Genomic DNA, 21853 nt, shown 5'->3' on the forward strand with positions numbered 1-21853 from the left:
AATCGGGACTATGTCTAAAATTTGTCCCTATTGCAAGGCCTTGAAATTCAATGGTGAAACAATGGGAATGTGTTGCGCCTCAGGAAAAGTTAAACTTCCTCTATTGGCTGCACCACCAGAGCCATTGAAGACTTTCCTTACTGGAACTACGTCAGAATCTAAGCGTTTTTTGTCAAAAATCAGAAAATATAACTCATGTTTCCAAATGACGTCATTTGGAGCCCAAATCGAAAATCCAGATCAATTTATGTCTACTTTCAAAGTAAAAGGGCAAATTTATCATAGAGCAGGGTCCCTTCTACCATTCTCAGGCGAGAATCATAAATTTTTACAATTGTACTTCATCAGTGATAGAAATTCTGAATTGAATGCACGTTGCGAAATTTCTCCCAAAGTTGAAAGGACAATCGTTTCCCAATTGCAACATCTTTTCCACGAAAATAATAATTTAGTGCGTCTGTTCAAAACAGCCATCGATTTGATGCCTACTGATACGCATAAAATTGTTATTTCCGCTGACAAAACGCCTCCTGGCCAACATGTGCATAGATACAATGCTCCAACTATCGACGAAGTGGCAATCGTTATGGTCGGTGATCAGTTTTTACCTCGAGATATTATTCTTCATAAGCGAAACGTTCAGTTGTTAAGAATTGCTGAAACTCATCGATGCTACGATGCCCTACAATATCCTATCATTTTTTGGGATGGAGCCGACGGCTATCACTTTAATATTAAATTGATGAATCCAGCCACTAACAAAGAAATGAATAAGAAATGCAGTGCAATGTATTATTATTCCTATAGACTAATGATTCGGCAGGATGAAGAAAATTATATTTTAAAATGCCGTGAATTGTTTCACCAATACGTCGTTGATATTTATGCTAAAATTGAATCAGAACGTTTGCTATATATCCGCCTGAATCAGACCAAGCTCCGCTCTGAACAATACATTCATTTGCGAGATGCAGTTGTAAATGACGGTAATACCACAAACGTGGGAAGATTAACAATTTTACCTTCGTCATATGCTGGCAGTCCCCGTCATATGCATGAATATGCTCAAGATGCTATTGCGTATGTTCGTCTCTATGGTCGTCCAGATTTATTTGTTACATTTACATGTAATCAATCTTGGGACGAGATACAGCAGCTTTTACTTCAAGGACAATCGGCGGTTCATAGACATGACATTACGGCCCGTGTCTTCCGGCAAAAGTTGAAATCACTGATAAACTACATAGTAAAACTTGAAGTGTTTGGGTCAGTGCGATGTTGGATGTACTCAGTGGAATGGCAAAAACGAGGTTTGCCACACGCACATATACTAATCTGGCTACATAAAAAAATTACTTCGAACGAAATTGAAGATGTGATTTCCGCTGAAATACCTGATGAAAATGCCGATAAGGGGTTACATGATATTATTGTAAAAAATATGATACATGGACCTTGTGGTGCACTGAACGAAAATTCACCATGCATGGCCAAAGGAAGGTGCACAAAGCAATATCCTCGACTTTTAGTATCCAACACAATTACTGGCAATGATGGTTACCCACAATATAGAAGAAGATCTACTGAAGATGGCGGTAAAACAGCAATAATAAAGAAGCGTAACGGTACCACCATCGAAGTAGATAACCAGTGGGTTGTTCCATATTCCCCATTATTATCAAAAACATTTAATGCAAACATAAACGTTGAATACTGTAACTCCGTAAAGGCAATCAAATACATATGTAAATACGTCAACAAAGGCAGTGACATGGCAGTTTTTGGCTTGCAGCCCGAAATCAAAGATATCGACGAAATCGTACAATAACAGGCTGGAAGATACATAAGCAGTAATGAAGCTGTTTGGCGAGTTCTTTCATTTCCGATACATGAACGTAGTCCAGCTGTTGTTCACTTAGCGGTACATTTACAGAATGGTCAACGTGTTTATTTCTCGGAAAACAACGTGCAACAAAGAGCCCTGAATCCACCGGATACAAAGTTAACAGCTTTCTTTTCGCTTTGCAAAAATGATTCTTTTGCAAAAAAACTGCTGTATACTGAAGTGCCTTCGTATTACACGTGGAATACTAAAAATAAAGTATTTGAACGTCGAAAACAGGGTAAGTCAGTCGACGGCCAACCTACCATCTTCAAAGATACCACGATAGGAAGACTCTACACCGTTCACCCCAATCAACATGAATGCTTCTTTCTACGCCTGCTTTTGGTGAATGTATCCGGTCCGACGTCCTTTGAGTATTTGAGAACTGTAAACGGTACTATACATGACACTTACCGTAGTGCATGCCAAGCTCTGAATTTATTGGAGAATGACCAACACTGGGATAACTGCATCAATGACGCATGCGAAACGTCAACTCCAAGTCAAATTCGCGCATTGTTTGGCATCATTTTAACAACTTGCTCTCCATCAGCTCCTACAGAGTTATGGGAAAAATATAAGTCAAAAATGTCCGAAGATATACTCCATCGAAAACAGTTAGAGACGTCAGATATGACTTTTGATTTTACATCAGAAATTTATAACTACACTTTAGTTATTATAGAAGATTTGTGCGTACGTATGGCAAACAAACCTCTTCAGGATTTGGGAATGCCTTCACCTAACCGTATCGCTGCTGTTTCGACATGTGTAGAATTGGATCGTGAACAAAGTTACAGTACGAGTGATCTATTGTCGTATGTACAAAATAACATTTCCAAGTTAACGTCGGAACAAAAAGACATTTATGATACGATAATGCATTGTGTCGATAACAACGTTGGAGAAATTTTCTTTTTGGATGCGCCAGGAGGTACTGGTAAAACGTTTGTGATAAAACTGATTCTGGCATCAATTCGATCAAAAAATTATATAGCGTTGGCAATTGCGTCGTCCGGAATAGCCGCAACATTGCTGCCTGGTGGAAGAACTGCTCATTCCGCTTTGAAATTGCCTCTGAATTTGCATTCTACAGAAACTCCCACGTGCAATATTTCCAAATCATCTGGGATGGGTAAAGTATTGCAGCAATGCAAACTTATTATTTGAGATGAGTGCACAATGGCACACAAAAAATCGCTTGAGGCTCTGGATCAATGCTTGAAAGATTTGCGAGGGAAGTCGAAACCCTTTGGCAGCACATTAATATTGCTTGCGGGAGATTTCAGGCAAACATTACCTATAATACCGAGATCAACCCCTGCAGACGAAATGAATGCTTGCCTGAAAAATTCTAATTTATGGGCACACGTAAAAACATTAAAATTAACTACAAATATGCGTGTCCGATTGCAAAACGATGACTCTTGTCAAACATTTTCAGATCAATTGCTGGCAATTGGAAACGGAAAGCTCCCAGTAGACTCAATTTCAGGACGTATACAACTACCTGCTGATTTCTGTAATTTAGTGACGTCCAAAAATGAATTGATTGAAAAAGTATTTCCGAATATTCTAAACAATTATAAAAATAATAAATGGCTTAGTGAAAGAGCGATTCTTGCACCCAAAAATATAGACGTCCACGAAATCAACAATATTGTTTTGACCAAGATTCGAGACCAGGCAGTCCTTTACAAGTCAGTCGACACAGTTTTGGAACCAAATGAAGTGGTTAATTATCCATCTGAATTTTTAAATTCCGTGGATCTTTCAGGGTTTCCACCACACGTGCTACAACTAAAAATAGGCGTACCAATAATACTTTTAAGAAATATAAACCCACCAAAGCTTTGCAATGGCACGCGACTTGCCGTTAAAAAACAATGGAAAACCTAATAGAGGCCACAATCTTGACAGGGCCTTTTGAGGGTGAGGCTGTTCTTATCCCTCGCATTCCCATGATTCCAACGGATCTGCCTTTTCAATTTAAAAAATTGCAATTCCCAATTCGATTAGCATTTGCAATCACCATTAACAAAGCTCAAGGTCAATCATTAGAAAAATGTGGTATAGATCTTAACACTGATTGTTTTTCCCATGGACAATTGTACGTTGCATGTTCGAGGGTCGGTAAACCTGACAATCTATTTATATGCAGCGACAATTTGACAGCGGAGAATGTTGCATATTCGCAAGTTTTACGCAGTTAATTTGTATTGTATCTATCTATCTATCTATCTATCTCGTTATAAAAACGAGTTGTGTGTATGCATGTTTGTTTGTTTGTAAAAAGAGCGTTTGCATATGACGTCATTATTAGTACATAAGGCTTTGTGTATGCACAGACAATGGGAAAGCCAAGAATGTTGTATATTCGCAAGTTTTACGTAGTTTGAAACACATATATAAATCTATCTATATTCACAGGTGGGACACAGGGACACAACTACAATGGCGCGTAACTAATATGGCGCGTAACGACTTACGCGCGCGGGGGGGCTTGGGGGGGCGAAGCGCCCCACCAACAGCCAATATTGAAATAAAATGCTTTCATTTTTTTGCCTTTTTAAGGTAAACAAAACTTCAAAGAAAAAATCGGCAAAAATTTATCTTTTCAATAAAAATGATAGGTTCCGTCTGGAACATCATAACATGCATGGAGAATTTTTATTTAAAATAAGAATAGTTCATCAGTTTCAGCAGCTATAAAGCAAAAGAGTAGTCTTATTCTTTTCCAATTTCCCTTCCCCATTTTACCCTAAAAATTCCCATGGTTTCTAGGACTTTTCCACATTATTTCTTACATTTGTAATGAGATTAAAATTTGGTGCTAAAAATTCATTAGCCACTCTACCTTAAATAAATTCTGACACACACACCACCAACATTACTATAAAGTACTCCGACACTAGAACTATTTGTGAAGCAGGTACAAACGGACAAATAAAAATCAGGAATGAATCAGGCAAATTCTATGCGTGTTCCATGTGATATTCCAGTCTCTGGTCTATTTGACATATTTTTCAGGAGAAGGTCTCAGATGTTTCAGGGGGGAAATGTCATCCCCCATCCCCACTGTTTGCAGGTATTCCGTTAACGAGCGGTGCTGAAATTAATTGCAAAAGTTCATTTTCGATAAAATTGAGCATCACCAGCAGCTTAGTTAGAACTCGTCCTTCTATTTCTTACCCATCTAAGCCATCTAATTATTGCAACATCTTTAACATATAATCTTAAACCAGACGAAAAATATACAAAAGAGTGATTTCCCTTTTAAGGATGATCACAATTTTTTCTTATTTTGCTTTGCATGTGATACTTTTCTACAGTTACTTTACATAGTATGTTGCCTCTGAAAAAAGTGATTTTGCAATTCAGCAGTTGTAACTTGCACCAAAAGGATAAGGTATTTATATAATTAAATAAAAAAAAACTAGTTTTTTTAACTAAAAGTAAGGAGCGACATTAAAACTTAAAACGAACAGAAATTACTCCGTATATGAAATGGGTTGTCCCCTCCGCAGTCCCACGCTCTTTACGCTAAAGTTTGACTCTTTGCCACAATTCTACTTTTTAAAACAATTAAAAACTTTAGCGTAAAGAGCGTGGGACTGCGGAGGGGACAACCCATTTCATATACGGAGTAATTTCTGTTCGTTTTAAGTTTTAATGTCGCTCCTTACTTTTAGTTAAAAAAACTAGTTTTTTTTTATTTAATTTCTGAACGTTTTTGAATTAATGCATGTTTGATTTTGGCTCTCCGCACATAAATTATTGAAATGAAATTAGTATATTAATTTTTTTTTTGGCTAAATGGCTTTCTCTTAGTTTTGATCAGACGATTTTGAGAAATAAGGGGTGGGGAAGGAGGCCTAGCTGCCCTCCAATTTTTCGGTTACTTAAAAAGGCTACTAGAACTTTTAATATTCAACGAACGTTTTTATTAGTAAAAAATATACGTAACTTAAGAATTAACTTACGCAACAAACTTTTATATTCTTATATTTTTATTATGTGTACGGTTTGTATCCTCGGGGTTTGTACCCTCGTTAATACCTCGCTCTTTACACTAAATCGTAAGTTTTGTCCCAATTCTTTAAGAATGACCCCTGAATCAAAAAGGCCGTAGAATAAATAGTTGAAATCACTAAAAATATTTTAGCATAAAGAGCGAGGTATTTATCTCCTCCTAAATACCTCGCTCTTTATGCTAAAGTATTTTTAGAACCCCTCATATACGTAATAATCTCTGTTCGTTTTAAATTTCAATGCTATTCCTTACTTTCATTTGAAAAAACGTTTTCATGTTTATTTTTTCATTGTTTTTTTTATAGCAATGCTAGAAAATCCTGCACCCTTTTCATTGAATTTTTCTTCCCCCATGACATATTCCTCAAAGGAAAGATCCTCCCACAAAGACCTCTCCCATCAACCCCACCCCCCAAACCAAAAAATCCCCATGAAAACGTCTGTACACTTCCCAATAACCATTACTATATGTAAACACTGGTCAAAGTTTGTAACTTGCAGCCCCTCCCTCAGGGATTGTGGGGGAGTAAGTCATTCCCAAAGACATAGTTATTATGGTTTTCGACTATGCTGAACAAAATGGCTATCTTAAAATTTTAATCTGTTGACTTTTGGAAAAAAATGAGCATGGGAGGGGGCCTATTTGCCCTCCAATTTTTTTGGTCACTTAAAAAGGGCACTAGAACTTTTCATTTCCGTTAGAATGAGCCCTCTCGCAACATTCTAGGACCACTTGGTCGATAAGATGACCCCTGGGAAAAAAAAACAAAAAAAAACAAACAAACAAATAAACACGCACCCGTGATTTGTCTTCTGGCAAAAAAATACAAAATTCCACATTTTTTAGATAGGAGCTTGAAATTTTTGTTATAGAGTTCTCTGATATACCGAATGCGATAGTGTGATTTTCGTTAAGATTCTATGACTTTTAGGGGATGTTTCCCCTTTTTTTCCAAAATAGGGCAAATTTTCTCAGGCTCGTAACTTTTGATGACAAAGACTAAATTAATTGAAACTTATATATTTAGAATCAGCGTAAAAATTCGATTCTTTTGCTGTATCTTTTAGCATCAAAATTCCGTTCTGACATTATTACGCTTCTGACATTATTACTCCTTTGCGGAAGTTAGGCTCAAAATTGAAAAGGGATTATATTTTTTCTCTGGGCCCCTTCCACCTCTTAGTTCGTTTATTTTCCCGTTAGTTTTCACCTGTTTTCGCTTTATAGTTGTGTTATCTCTTAGTAGTTCTTTCGTTAGTTGAGTTATGGTTGTGGTATATATGTTTTATCGCTCGTATAGTTGTGATATTTTCAAATTATACTCCATAATAGAGAGGCTCCGAACACCCAGCATTGTATATTAAGCTCTTAATTTGACGTTTTTTTCTAACGTGACCAGATTCGTCCTGCGCCCTTTTCATTGAATTTTTTTCCCCCATGGCATATTTCTCCAAGGAAAGATCCTCCCACATAGCCCCCTCCCTCAACCCCACCCCCAAAACCAAAAATATCCCCCTGAAAACGTCTGTACACTTCCCAATAACCATTATTATATGTAAACACTGGTTGAAGTTTGTAACTTGCAACCCCTCCCCCAGGGACTGTGGGAGAGTAAGTCATCCCCAAAAACATAGTTATTATGATTTTCGACAATGCTAAACAAAATGGCTATCTCAAAATTTTGATCCGTTGACTTTGGGAAAAAAATGAGCGTGGGAGGGGGCCTAGATGCCCTCCAATTTTTTTGGTCACTTAAAAAGGGCACTAGAACTTTTCATTTCCGTTAGAATGAGCCCTCTTGCGACATTCTAGGACCACTTGGTCGATACGATGACCCCTGGGAAAAAAAAAAAAACAAAAAAAAAAAAAAAACAAATAAACACGCACCCGTGATTTGTCTTCTGGCAAAAAATGCAAAATTCCACATTTTTGTAGATAGGAGCTTGAAACTTCTACAGTAGGGTTCTCTGATACGCTGAATCTGATGGTGTCATTTTCGTTAAGATCCTACGACTTTTAGGGGGTGTTTCCCCCTATTTTCCTAAATAAGGCAAATTTTCTCAGGCTCGTAACTTTTGATGGCTAAGACTAAACTTTGATGGCTTGATGAAACTTATATATTTAAAATCAGCATTAAAATGCGATTCTTTTGATGTAGCTATTGATATCAAAATTCAATTTTTTAGAGTTTTGGTTACGAACTGTTTGACTGTATTCATTAGTCTTAAATCTATCTATCTACACAGCCAGAATTAGGATACTATTTCGACTTTTTCTAAGAGAAGGATCTAAACTTGCTCAGAAAATAAAAAATTGTGCTTTTTTTCAACGACTTTCAACTAGTTTTTGACGCATTTTAATCTCGAAAAACTTGTACAACAAATTTCAAAAATATATTTTGGTAGATGGATGGAACCGAATCTCCGCTATAAAATGAAGGCAAGATTGTCGTCTTACATTGATACATTAAAACTGTGAGAGAACAGAAACACAACACCTCAAAGTTTTCACAAGAAGTACAACCCTAATAAGGACTCATAAAAGCCGCATAATCAGTGACGTAATCAGTAGTAAAGAAAATTGACTGATTCACATGGTGGCAATGAGCTGGAATATTATCAATTGGCATGTTAAGACACATCGTTTTATTGCACTTACTTTTTTGTTCTTCTTCCTGTGTTCCATTGACCTCATCAATAATTTTCTGCATCTCAAAATGTCGGAGCATTGGGCAACCTTCACGATCATGAATCTTCTTTTGACGGGCTCGACACATCTCTTGCATATAGTCCGGAATACAGTTCACTTGTACACCCTAAAATCGAAAAAAAATTAACAGAATTAGAAAGCTAATATTTGTGTGAAAAAATACTAATAACAAAACATCAATGAACGGCGTTCATGCCTCGTAGATACAGTTTATTTTTAAAGTTGAAAGGAAAAGACAAAAGAGATTCCATTGGTTTGAAAAGAAGCAGTAACAATTTACTTGGCGAAAATTATGATGAGAAGCGTTTTTAGAAAAGATAAGAAAAAATAACAAATAAGACAATAAGACATGAGACAATAAGAAAAAATCTGGCAAGGTACTTCCTATTATTTATAACAAATGTAAAAACAAAATATGTCGATAATTAATGCAGCCATTTTTTTAAGATCGAAACTAGATCGCAACTAAACACATTTACGGTAAAGAATGATGCCTCCACTTTTGTCTGTTTCTTTGTTTTAACAACAGAAACATTAACTAATATTCACTGGATTGCAGCCGTCCATCATAGACTTGAAGAACCTTTCCAGGACGGTTGTATATATATATAGACTAGCTGTTGGTGTGACGCTTCGCGCCACACCAACACCTAGTTGGTGGGGGCGCTTCGCACCCCCCCCCCCAAGCCCCCCGCGCGCGTAAGTCGTCCATTTATATTCCCTCTCGGTCGTGTGTCCCAGTCGTCATTTATATTCCCTGTCGTCGTCATTTGTGTCCCGTTGTCCCGGTCTGTAATTTCTCTTTGAATGTCCCGGTCGTCATTTATATTCCCTGTGTTCCGGTCGTCATTGGTGTCCCCGTGTCCCGGTCTGTAAAGTCATCTTATAATGACGCCATATACAAAGCCTTATATACTCAAACATACAAAAAAAAATACATACAACTTATTTATATACATATATATATATATATATATATATATATATATATATATATATATATATATACAACTGATTTTGTAATTAGTAGCAAAGATTGCGCTTTGAAGTAAAATAGAAAAAGAAATGGACGAATTTTTTGCCTCATAAACTGTTGCTAGCTGAATGAAATTGAGAGTAGAATGGGAAAAAGAATTTGAAGCATTTTGATGAATTGCTGACTGTATTCCACGCCCTTTCCCCTATCTTCCTATATTTCCCCTTTTACCTATCTCCTCCCTCTTTGCGTCTCTCTGGCTCCTTTGTCCACTCTGTTTTATAGCAGCAATGTATAAATTACAGAACCTCTAAAACAAGCATTTTACTTCTAGACAAAGGTCATAACTTTGGAAAGAGATGGGTCAAGGGACAACACTACCAAGGAGATCATTATCCAGCCCCCTCCCCAAAAATCGCAAAAAGAAACATTTCAAGATTATCCATTAAATTCTATATTTTACTATATCAGGATCTGACAAGGCCTGGGTTCAAGCATAAAAGTGGTACCTCTAAATAAGCCATTTTGGCTGCAATTAAGTGCAGAAACTCCTCTTCATCATACATGGTAAAGGCTAAATTAATCTTAGCAATATGGTTCAAAGTCTTCAATCCCATGACGATTGTAGAATAGGACAGTTCGGTGCCAATTTCATTTCTGACTTCAACCATCTCCAATTTGTAGAAAGGTCCAGCTTGATCCACAATTTCTATAGATGGGTCCACTTTCGATAAAGCCCATAAGCAGTTCAAAACATCAGACACACTTCCATTTGATAAAGAACGATTTATTTCTTCCGTTATAGACACCTCTACAAAAGACATAATTTTTATTTTAAACATTAGGAAAAAGATCAATTGTCTCAACGGTAGCACAGTTATAGGTGCACACTGTAAAGACAACAGGGAGAGTACAGGATTCTCCTTCGAATGAGGCTTAACACTTCAAGAAATCTTTTTAATACCAATATATCTACTTCGTTTTTAAGGAGTTTTTTAAAATAGGTTTTACATAGGAGGAAGGGTTTTTATGTTGGTACTTAGTGGGATATTACTGCTCTATCTCATGCGATGAATATAACCACAAGCAAAACTAAATCAGAAAAGAACAAAACAACAAAAGACACATCATAGGTAAACAAAATCAGAACTTGAGGATAGGCATAAGATAACTCTTTTCAGAAGGTAACAGAAGCCTCCATCAGACCCACAAAATATATTTTGAAAAGATAGATCTTAAAATTTTCGCAGGAAGAAGGTATTTCGCCCCCATCTTACAGAAGAATCCTCTCTTCCACTCCCTAGTGTGAAGTCGGCATACATATATATATATATATATATATATATATATATATATATATATATATATATATATATATATATATATATATATATATATATATATGTATATATATATATATATATATATATATATATATATATATATATATATATATATATATATATATATATATATATATATATATATATATATATATATATATATATATATATATATATATATATATATATATATATATATATATATATATATATATATATATATATATACTAGCTGTTGGGGTGGCGCTTCGCGCCACCCCAGCACCTGGTTGGTGGGGGCGCTTCGCGCCCCCCCCAAGCCCCCCCGCGCGCGTAAGTCGTTACGCGCCATTGTAGTTGTGTCCCTATGTCCCACCTGTGAATATAGATATATATATATATATATATATATATATATATATATATATATATATATATATATATATATATATATATATATATATATATGTTTTTAACTACGTAAAACTTGCGAATATACAACATTCTTTGCTGTCCCATCGTCTGTGCATATAAATAGATTGTCAGGTTTACCGACTCTTGAACATGCAACGCATAATGGTCCATGGGAAAACAATCCGTATTCAGATCTATACCTCATGATTCTATTGATTGCCCTTGAGCTTTGTTGATGGTGATTGCTAATCGACCATTTCCTTTGTTGCCGTCGTCATTTATATATCCCCCTGTGCCCCCCGGCGTCCCCGTTGTAGTTGTGTCCCTGTGTCCGGGTCGTCATTTATATTCCCTGTGTCCCCGTCGTCATTTGTGTCCCGGTGTCCCAGTCTGTGATTTCTATTTGAGTGTCCCGGGCGTCATTTATATTCGTCAGGATATTGTAGGGCATCGTAGCATCGATGAGTTTAAGCAATTCTTGTCAACTGATTGTTTCGCCTATAAAGAATATTATCTCGAGGTAAGAACTGATCACCGACCACAACGATTGCCACTTTGTTGATAGTTGCGTATCAGGAGGCATCAATTCGATTGCTGTTTTTAAGCAGAAGCACTAAATTATTATTTTTGTGGAAAAGATGATATATATAAATATATATATATATTTTCTTTTTAGTTTTTTTGTAGTTTTTACCTTTTTTAGTTTTTTTCTTCTTTTGTATTAATGCTAAAGCCAAGGTTCAAACCTGGAGCCTCTCGGACCTAGAACCTGAAACATAACGCTTTACCAACTTAGTTACTTCGGCGTGAATACATTCGTTTTGAGCAGCTTCCTCGGGTGTTGCCATTGTAGGTTCTTCAGTCATTTTACAATTAGAAATTTCTCTTTCAACGGTCTTCTTACAATTAAAAATTTGTCTTTGAACGATATTCTTAAATACCTGTGTCCTGGTCGTCATTTATATTGCCTGTGTCCCGGTCGTCATTTGTGTCCCGGTATCCCAGTCTGTAATTTCTCCTTGAGTGTCCCGGTCGTTATTTATATTCCCTCTGTCCCGGTCGTCATTTGTGTCCCGGTCTGTAATTTCTCTTTGAGTGTTTTTTCTTTTTAGTATTTTTTAGTTTTTTACATTTTTTCTTTTTTCAGTTTTCTTTTTCTTCTTTATTTTTCAGCTTCACTATGAAATACATATCGCCGAACCTTTGTTTTTTTTAACTAAAATCTGGTAGGCATTGATGACCTTATCCAAGTCAAGATCCCAAACCCAATCATCATCGCTATCATTTTCAGTTTTGATATGTTTTGACTCTCGCTGTCCAGGTGGATCTTCATCTAACTGCGCGGTTTTGCGTTCTTTAGCCTCAAGCCTGTTTCCTTGCTGTTCTTTTGATTCCTCGGCACGCTTTCTTTTCTGACTTTCTCTATCAGCAGCAAGTTTTTTGGCATAGACTCTTTGAGCATCTTCATCGGCTTTTGCCATTGTAAGTTCATCAGTCATTTTAAACTTAAACATTAATAGATTTCTACGTGAACATATATGTCTTAAATATCTTTAATGACGTCACCGTCATAGCAAAAATGACGACAACTAACTTCATGACGCCAGTCGACACAGAAACATGACGTCACCTGATCCACAGACAGACAACTTATTTTTATATATATAGATAGATATAATTCTAAAATTGTCAGGTAATTTTCTATTTTGAAATAAAAACTAAAAATTATTGCTCAGACAACATAAATATTTTTGATATTTACATAATAGCTTTAGTGGTTCTGGACTGAAAACTAAATATGCTAATCAAATTGGAATAAGAAAAGCCTCACCCTCAAAAGGCCCTGTCAAGATTGTTGCCTCTATTACGTTATAACAGACATAACACGTCATTTGTGTCCCGGTGTCCCGGTCTGTAGTTTCGTTAGTCGACAAACATAAGAAAAGCCTCACCCTCAAAAGGCCCTGTCAAGATTGTTGCCTCTATTACGTTATAACAGACATAACACGTCATTTGTGTCCCGGTGTCCCGGTCTGTAGTTTCGTTAGTCGACAAACATGACGTCAGACGACAAACAACTTCATGACGACATACAGCTCAATCCTTATAATGACGTCAGTCGACAAACATGACGTCAGTCGACACACAAACATGACGTCAGTCGACAGACAGACAAACAACTTATTTTTATATATATATATATATATATATATATATATATATATATCTATATATATATAAATAAGTTGTCTGTGTGTCGAGTGACGTCATGTTTGTGTGTCGACTGACGTCATGTTTGTGTGTCGACTGAAGTCATGTTTGTCGACTGACGAAATTACAGACCGGGACATCAGGACACAAATGACGACCGGGACATAGGGAATATAAATGACGACCGGGACACTCAAAGAAAAAGTGACCGGACACAAGGAATGTTCGATTAGCAATCACCATCAACAAAGCACCGGGACACAAATGACGATCGGGACACAGGGAATATAAATGACGACCAGGACACTCAAAGAGAAATTACAAACCGGGACACCGGAACACAAATGACGACCAGGACACCGGGACACAGGGAATATAAATGACAACCGCGACACTCAAAGAGAAATTACAGACTGGGACACCGGGACACAAATGACGACCGGGACACAGGGAAACAACTACAACGGGGACGCCAGGGGCACAGGGGGATATATAATTGACCACGAGGACACAGGGAATGTTCGATTAGCAATCACCATCAACAAAGCTCAAGGGTAATCATTGTAGGCCTGACAATCTATTTATATGCACAGACAATGGGACAGCCAAGAATTTTGTATATTCACAAGTTTTACGAAGCGCCCCCACCAACTAGGTGTTGGGGTGGCGCTTCGAGCCACCCCAACAGCTAGTATCTATATATATAAAAATGAGTTGTTTGTGTGTTGTGTGTTGACTGACGTCATGCATGTTTGTCGACTGACGTCATTATAAGGATTGAGCATTATGCCGTCATGAAGTTGTTTGTCGACTCACGTCATGTTTATTATGACGTCAAAGGTTTTGTATATGACTTCATTATAAGTATATAAGAAGGCCTTTCAAAGAGAAATTTTTAATATAGATTTTAACATGACAGAAGAACCTACAATGGCAACAGCCGAGGAAGCTGCTCAAAGAGTGTATGCCAAAAGGCTTGCGGCAAATAGAGAAAGTATGAAAAGAAAGCGTGCCGAGGAATCACAACAACAGCGTGAAAACAGGCTTGCGGCTAATAGAGAAAGTATGAAAAGAAAGCGTGCCGAGGAATCACAGGCTAATAGAGAAAGTATGAAAAGAAAGCGTGCCGAGGAACCACCACAACAGCGTGAAAACAGGCTTGCGGCTAATAGAGAAAGAATGAAAAGAAAGCGTGACGAGGAATCACAACAACAGCGTGAAAACAGGCTTGCGTCTCAAAGAGAAATCACCAAAAGAAAGCGTACCGAGGAATCAAAAGAGCAACCTGAAAATTTTCGCCTTTTATTCAGGTACAGCCCAGTCGATGATTATAGCTTGAGTATTTGTGTTCAAATCGGGACTATGTCTAAAATTTGTCCCTATTGCAAGGCCTTGAAATTTAATGGTGAAACAATGGGAATGCGTTGCGTCTCAGAATTAGTTAGACTTCCTCAACGGGCTGCACCACCAGAGCCATTGAAGACTTTGCTTACTGGAACTACGTCAGAATCAAAGCGTTTTTTGTCAAACATCAGAAAATGTAACTCATGTTTCCAAATGACGTCGTTTGGTGCCCAAATGGAAAATCAATATCAATTTATGCCTACTTTCAAAGTAAAAGGGCAAATTTATCATAGAGCAGGGTCTCTTCTATCATTCTCAGGCGAGAATCGTAAATTTTTACAACTATACTTCATCAGTGATAGAAATTCTGAATTGAATGCACGTTGCGAAATTTCTCCCGACGTTGAAAGGACTATCGTTTCCCAATTGCAACATCTTTTTCAAGAAAATAATAATTTAGTGCGTCTGTTCAAAACAGCCATCGATTTGATGCCTACAGATACGCATAAAATTGTTATTTCCGCTGACAAAACGCCTACTGGCCAACATGTGCGTAGATACAATGCTCCAACTATCAACGAAGTGGCAACCGTTATGGTCTGTGATCAGTTTTTACCTCGAGATATTATTTTACCTTCGTCACATGCTGGCAGTCCCCGTCAAATGCATGAATATGCTCAAGATGCTATTGCGTATGTTCGTCTCTATGGTCGTCCAGATTTATATCGTCCAGATTTATTTATTACATTAACATGTAATCAATCTTGGGACAAGATGCGGCAGCTTTTACTTCAAGGACAATCGGTTCATAGACATGACATTACGGCCCGTGTCTTCCGGCAAAAGTTGAAATGACTGATAAACTACATAGTAAAACTTAAAGTGTTTGGGTCAGTGCGATGCTGGATGTACTCGGTGGAATGGCAGAAATGAGGATTGCCACACGCACATATTTTAATCTGGCTACACGATAAAAATACTTCTAATGAAATTGACGATGTGATTTCCGCTGAAATTCCTGATGAAAATGTCGATAAGTGGTTATATGATATTGTTGCAAAAAATATGATACATGGACCTTGCAGTGCACTGAATGAAAAATCACCATGCATGGCCAAAGGAAGGTGCACAAAGCAATATCCTCGACTTTTAGTACCCAACACAATTACTGGCAATGATGGTTACCCACAATATAGAAGAAGATCTACTGAAGATGGCGGTAAAACAGCAATAATAAAGAAGCATAACGGTACCACCATCGAAGTAGATTATCAGTGGGTTGTTCCATATTCACCTTTATTGTCAAAAACATTTAATGCACACGTAAACGTTGAATACTGTAACTCCGTAAAGGCAATCAAATACATATGTAAATACGTCACCAAAGGCAGTGACATGGCAGTTTTGGCTTGCAGTCCGACATCAGTGATATCGATGAAATCCTACAATATCAGGCTGAAAGATACATTAGCAGTATTGAAGCTGTTTGGCGAATTCTTTCATTTCCGATACATGAACAAAGTCCAGCTGTTGTTCAGTTAGCGGTACATTTACAGAATGGACAACGTGTTTATTTTTCGGAATCCAACGTGCGACAAAGAGCCCTGAATCCACCGGATACAACGTTAACTGCTTTCTTTTCGTTATGTCAAAATGATTCTTTTGTAAAAAAAACTGTTCTATACTGAAGTGCCTTCGTGTTACACATGGAATGCTAAAAATAAAGTATTTGAACGTCGAAAACAGGGTAAGTCAGTCGACGACCAACCTACCATCTTCAAAGATACCACGATAGGAAGACTCTACACCATTCACCCCAATCAACATGAATGCTTCTTTCTCCGCCTGCTTTTGGTGAATGTACCCGGTCCGACGTCCTTTGAGTATTTGAGAACTGTAAACGGTATTATACATGACACTTACCGTAGTGCATGCCAAGCTCTGAATTTATTGGAGAATGACCAACACTGGGATAACTGCATCAATGACGCGTGCGATCGTGTTTAGAATTGGATCGTGAACTAAGTTACAGCACGAGTGATCTATTGTCATATGTACAAAATAACATTTCTAAGTTAACGTCTGAGCAAAAGGACATTTATGATAAGATAATGAATTGTGTCGATAACAACATTGGAGAAATCTTCTTTTTGGATGCGCCAGGAGGTACTGGTAAAACATTTGTGATAAAATTGATTCTGGCATCAATTCTATCAAAAAATGACATAGCGTTGGCAATTGCGTCGTCTGGAATAGCCGCAACGCTGCTACCTGGTGGAAGAACTGCTCATTCCGCTTTGAAATTACCTCTGAACTTTCATTCTACAGAAACTCCCACGTGCAATATTTCCAAATCATCTGGGATGGGTAAAGTATTGCAGCAATGCAAACTTATTATTTGGGACTAGTGCACAATGGCACACAAAAAATCGCTCGAGGCTCTGGATCCATCGTTGAGAGATTTGCGAGGGAATTCGAAACCCTTTGGCAGCACATTAATATTGATTGCGGGAGATTTTAGGCAAACATTACCTATAATACCTAGATTAACCCCTGCAGACGAAATGAATATTTGCCTGAAAAATTATAATTTATGGTCACACGTAAAGACATTAAAATTAACTACAAATATGCGTGTCCGATTGTAAAACGATGACTCTGGTCAAACATTTTCAGATCAATTGCTGGCAATTGGAAACGGAAAGCTCCCAGTAGACTCAATTTCAGGACGTATACAACTGCCTTCCGAATCTTGTAATTTAGTGACGTCCAAAAATGAATTGGTTGAAAAAGTATTTCCGAATATTCTAATCAATTATAAAAATCATAAATGGCTAAAAGAACGAGCGATTCTGTAAGCCAAGAATAAAGACGTCCACGAAATCAACAATATTGTTTTGACCAAGATTCGAGCCCAGGCAGTCCTTTACAAGTCAGTCGACACAGTTCTGGAACCAAATGAGGCGGTTAATTATCCATCTGAATTTTTAAATTCCCTGGATCTCCCAGGGTTTCCACCACATTTGCTACAACTAAAAATAGGCTTACCAATAATATTGTTACGAAATATTCACCATCAACAAAAACCATCAACCATCACAAACCATCAACAAAGCTCAAGGGCAATCATTAGAATAGTGAGGTATATATCTGAATGCGGATTGTTTTTTCCATGGACAATTATATGTTGCATATTCAAGAGTCGGTAAACCTGACAATCTATTTATATGCACAGACAATGGGACAGCGAAGAATGTTTTATATTCGCTGTATATTCGAACATATACATATATAATGTTGTATATTTGAAGTTTTACGTAGTTAATTTGTATTGTATATGAATATCTATCTATCTATCTATCTATCTATGTATCTATATAAAAATAAGTTGTATGTATGCATGTTTGTTTGTTTGTAGAAAGAGCGTTTGCATATGACGTCATTATAAGTATATAAGGCTTTGTATATGCACAGACAATGGGACGGCCAAGAATGTTGTATATTCGCAAGTTTTACGTAGTTAAAAACATATATATATCTATCTATATTCACAGGTAAGACACAGGGACACAACTACAATGGCGCGTAACTAATATGGCGCGTAACGACTTACAAGCGCGGGGGGGTTGGGGGGGGGCACGAAGCACCCCCACCAACAAGGTGTTGGGGTGGCGCGAATCCCACCCATACATATATACCCATTTATATATATATATATATATATATATATATATATATATATATATATATATATATATATATATATATATATATATATATATATATATATATACTAGCTGTTGGGGTGGCGCTTCGCACCCCCCAAGCCCACCCGCGCGCGTAAATCGTTACGCGCCATATTAGTTACGCGCCATTGTAGTTGTGTCCCTATGTCCCACCTGTGAATATAGATAGATATATATATAAATATGTTTTTAACTACGTAAAACTTGCGAATATACAACATTCTTTGCTGTCCCATTGTCTGTGCATATAAATAGATTGTCAGGTTTACCGACTCTTGAACATGCAACATATGATGGTCCATGGGAAAACAATCCGTATTCAGATCTATACCTCATGATTCTAATGATTGCCCTTGAGCTTTGTTGATGGTGATTGCTAATCGACCATTCCCTGTGTCGCCGTCGTCATTTATATATCCCCCTGTGCCCCCCGGCGTACCCGTTGTAGTTGTGTCCCTGTGTCCTGGTCGTCATTTATATTCCCTGTGTCCCGTTCGTCATTTGTGTACCGGTGTCCCAGTCTGTGATTTCTCTTTGAGTGTCCCGGCGTCATTTATATTCCTTGTGTCCCGGTGTCCCGGTCGTCATTTGTGTCCCGGTGTCCCGGTCTGTATATACATTCGTTTTTGAATTGGTCTTTTGAATTGGTCTTTCCCGCCTAGTTGGTGGGGGCGCGAAGCGCCCCCACCAATTGCTAATCGAACATTCCCTGTGTCCACGTCGTCATTTATATATCCCCCTGTGCCCCCCGGCGTCCCCGTTGTAGTTGTGTCCCTGTGTTCCGGTCGTCATTTATATTCCCTGTGTCCCGGTCGTCATTTGTATCCCGGTGCCCCGGTCTGTATATACATTTTTTTGTAGTTTTTATCTTTTTTTTAGTTTTTTTTTTACTTATGTCCTGGTCGTCATTTATACTCCCTGTGTCCCGGTCGTCATTTGTGTCCCGGTGCTTTGTTGATGGTGATTGCTAATCGACCATTCCTTGTGTCCCGGTCGCTTTCTCTTTGAGTGTCCCGGTCGTCATTTATATTCCCTATGTGCCGGTGTCCCGGTCGTCATTTGTGTCCCGATGTCCCGGTCTGTAATTTCGTCAGTCGAAAACATGACGTGAGTCGACACACAAACATGACGTCACTCGACACACACACACACACACACACACACACAGACAACTTATTTATATATATATATATATATATATATAAGCGAGAATCAAAACGGGTCAAAACTAAAAATAATATCAATAAATTATCTGGTTTAGGATTTTGACATGGAAAAGGTCATCAATGCCTACAATACCTTTGTAAAAAAAACATAGGTTGGGCAATATGTATTTCATAATGATGAAAGACAAGCCGGGGTAAAACGAGCCAAACAAATTGAAAAGATAGCGATTATGATTGGGTTTTAGATTTTGACATGAATAAGTTCATCAACACCTACCATGCCATTGAAAATCAAAAACCTGGACTAGATAAATCGGTAGAAGAAAAAGAAGCTTTTGTCCCACCACCTGAACAATTAAGAGAAACAAAAGTTCGGCGATATGTCTTTCATAATGACAAATGACAAGCCAAGGCAAAAGAAGTTTTTGTCCCACCACCTGAACAATTAAAAGAAACAAATATGGTCACCAATGCCTTACTTTTGAAAATCAAAACCTGGACTAGATGAATCGTTGGAAGAAAAAGAAGTTTTTATCCCACTATCTGAACATTTAAAAGAAACAAAGGTTCGGCGATATGTCTTTCACAATGACGAAAGACAAGCTGGGGCGAAAGAAGGAGTCTTTGTCCCACCACATGAACAATTAAAAGAAACAAAGGTTCGATGACGTGTCTTTCATAATGACAAAAAAAGCCGAGGCAAAAGTTAAAGGTCCAACCAAGTAACGTAATTTTACAAAGGCACTACTTCTAATTTAAGGTCCATTTGGACGTCCTGACATCAAGAAAAGGCTCAAATTGTCTACGTTTAGAAAACAAGCGACAGTGAGAATCATTATATAGAAGGCTGTCGCGTGCCGAATGCCAGGGCCCAGCAGCAAAGCCACCAGGCTCACCGTACTATATACATAAAGGTAGCTTATTAACATTTCTCAAGAAATTTCTTCAAAATACCTCTTCTTTTTTACTTTCATTTGAGATTTTCGTAACTATTTTCAACATTTTGCTACATTCTTCATGGGAAAGTTGCAGTTTTTGAGGATGTTACATATTTTTTCATTATACCTACGATATGGTCATAGGAGCTTACGATATGGTCATAGGAGCCATTTTGATGACTCAAAATGGCTTGCAGAGAATAATTAGACTCTTCTCTTCAATAGACATTACCTTCTGAGCAACCAGCCGGCTTACAAGCGCCTCGCATAATTAAAGATGAGCGGGAAAAGCACAGTTTCCAGAGCTGGTGATAAAAAAAAATGAAGAAGAAAAGAAAACAGAGGACTTCATTCATAAGTGAACAAGAAGTTTTTTTTACAAGTAATCACACATAAACAATCTCGTAAAATAACAACGATGAAAAGGAGGGAAAAATGAATATATTAGCATGATCCACCTATATGATAATAGTGATTATATATTAGCACAACACAAAAATTAGTATATGAGAATTCCAGTCAAATCACTCACTTGTATTTGCTTTATCTATACATTCCTGTAAAATTGCCAGATGCACATTGGAATCATCAGTAAGACAACGTAGTTTTATTTCATCTAGATAATATCGACCATTCTCCTTCACAACATTTCCTAATCCCAGGTTAGTGCATTGTAAACATTCCATGACTTCTTTTACTTCTCTCTTTCTGGTTGCCTCTTTTATTTGATTCATTATTTCAGCCACTTAAAAAAAAGAATAAGAGAGACAATCAATGGCTAGAAAAAAATATAGCTTATCAGCATAGTATCTCAGATAAATAGCTTCTCAGATAAATAATACCAAATGAGAATTTACAAAAATAATCACAACACTAAGAAGTTCAAAGAAACACAGGATATTCGTGTTCTTAACGATTGTCAGCCAAAGTCAAAAGAAACATAATTATAATAAATGAAAGAAAATGTGAATAAGTTAGCGCTGCCTAAGTAAGAACGATGTTGCCGATATATATATATATATATATATATATATATATATATATATATATATATATATATATATATATATATATATATATATATATATATATATATATATATATGTATA

General features: G+C 37.2%; 1 protein-coding gene across 1 annotated transcript in view; it reads right to left on the reverse strand.

Annotated features, from left to right (window-relative positions):
- LOC136029378 (ras GTPase-activating-like protein IQGAP1) overlaps nucleotides 1-21853 on the reverse strand; it is a 156548-nt gene that overhangs the window by 65412 nt on the left and 69283 nt on the right. The window contains exons 7-9 of the mRNA XM_065707697.1: nucleotides 21277-21489; nucleotides 10113-10414; nucleotides 8577-8733 (exon numbers count right to left, since the gene is read on the reverse strand). Of these exons, the coding sequence (XP_065563769.1) occupies nucleotides 8577-8733; nucleotides 10113-10414; nucleotides 21277-21489 (672 nt within the window). The remainder of the gene's footprint in view (nucleotides 1-8576; nucleotides 8734-10112; nucleotides 10415-21276; nucleotides 21490-21853) is intronic.

The sequence above is a fragment of the Artemia franciscana genome, chromosome 7 (assembly GCF_032884065.1).
Source record: "Artemia franciscana chromosome 7, ASM3288406v1, whole genome shotgun sequence".
NCBI classification, from domain to species: domain Eukaryota; kingdom Metazoa; phylum Arthropoda; class Branchiopoda; order Anostraca; family Artemiidae; genus Artemia; species Artemia franciscana.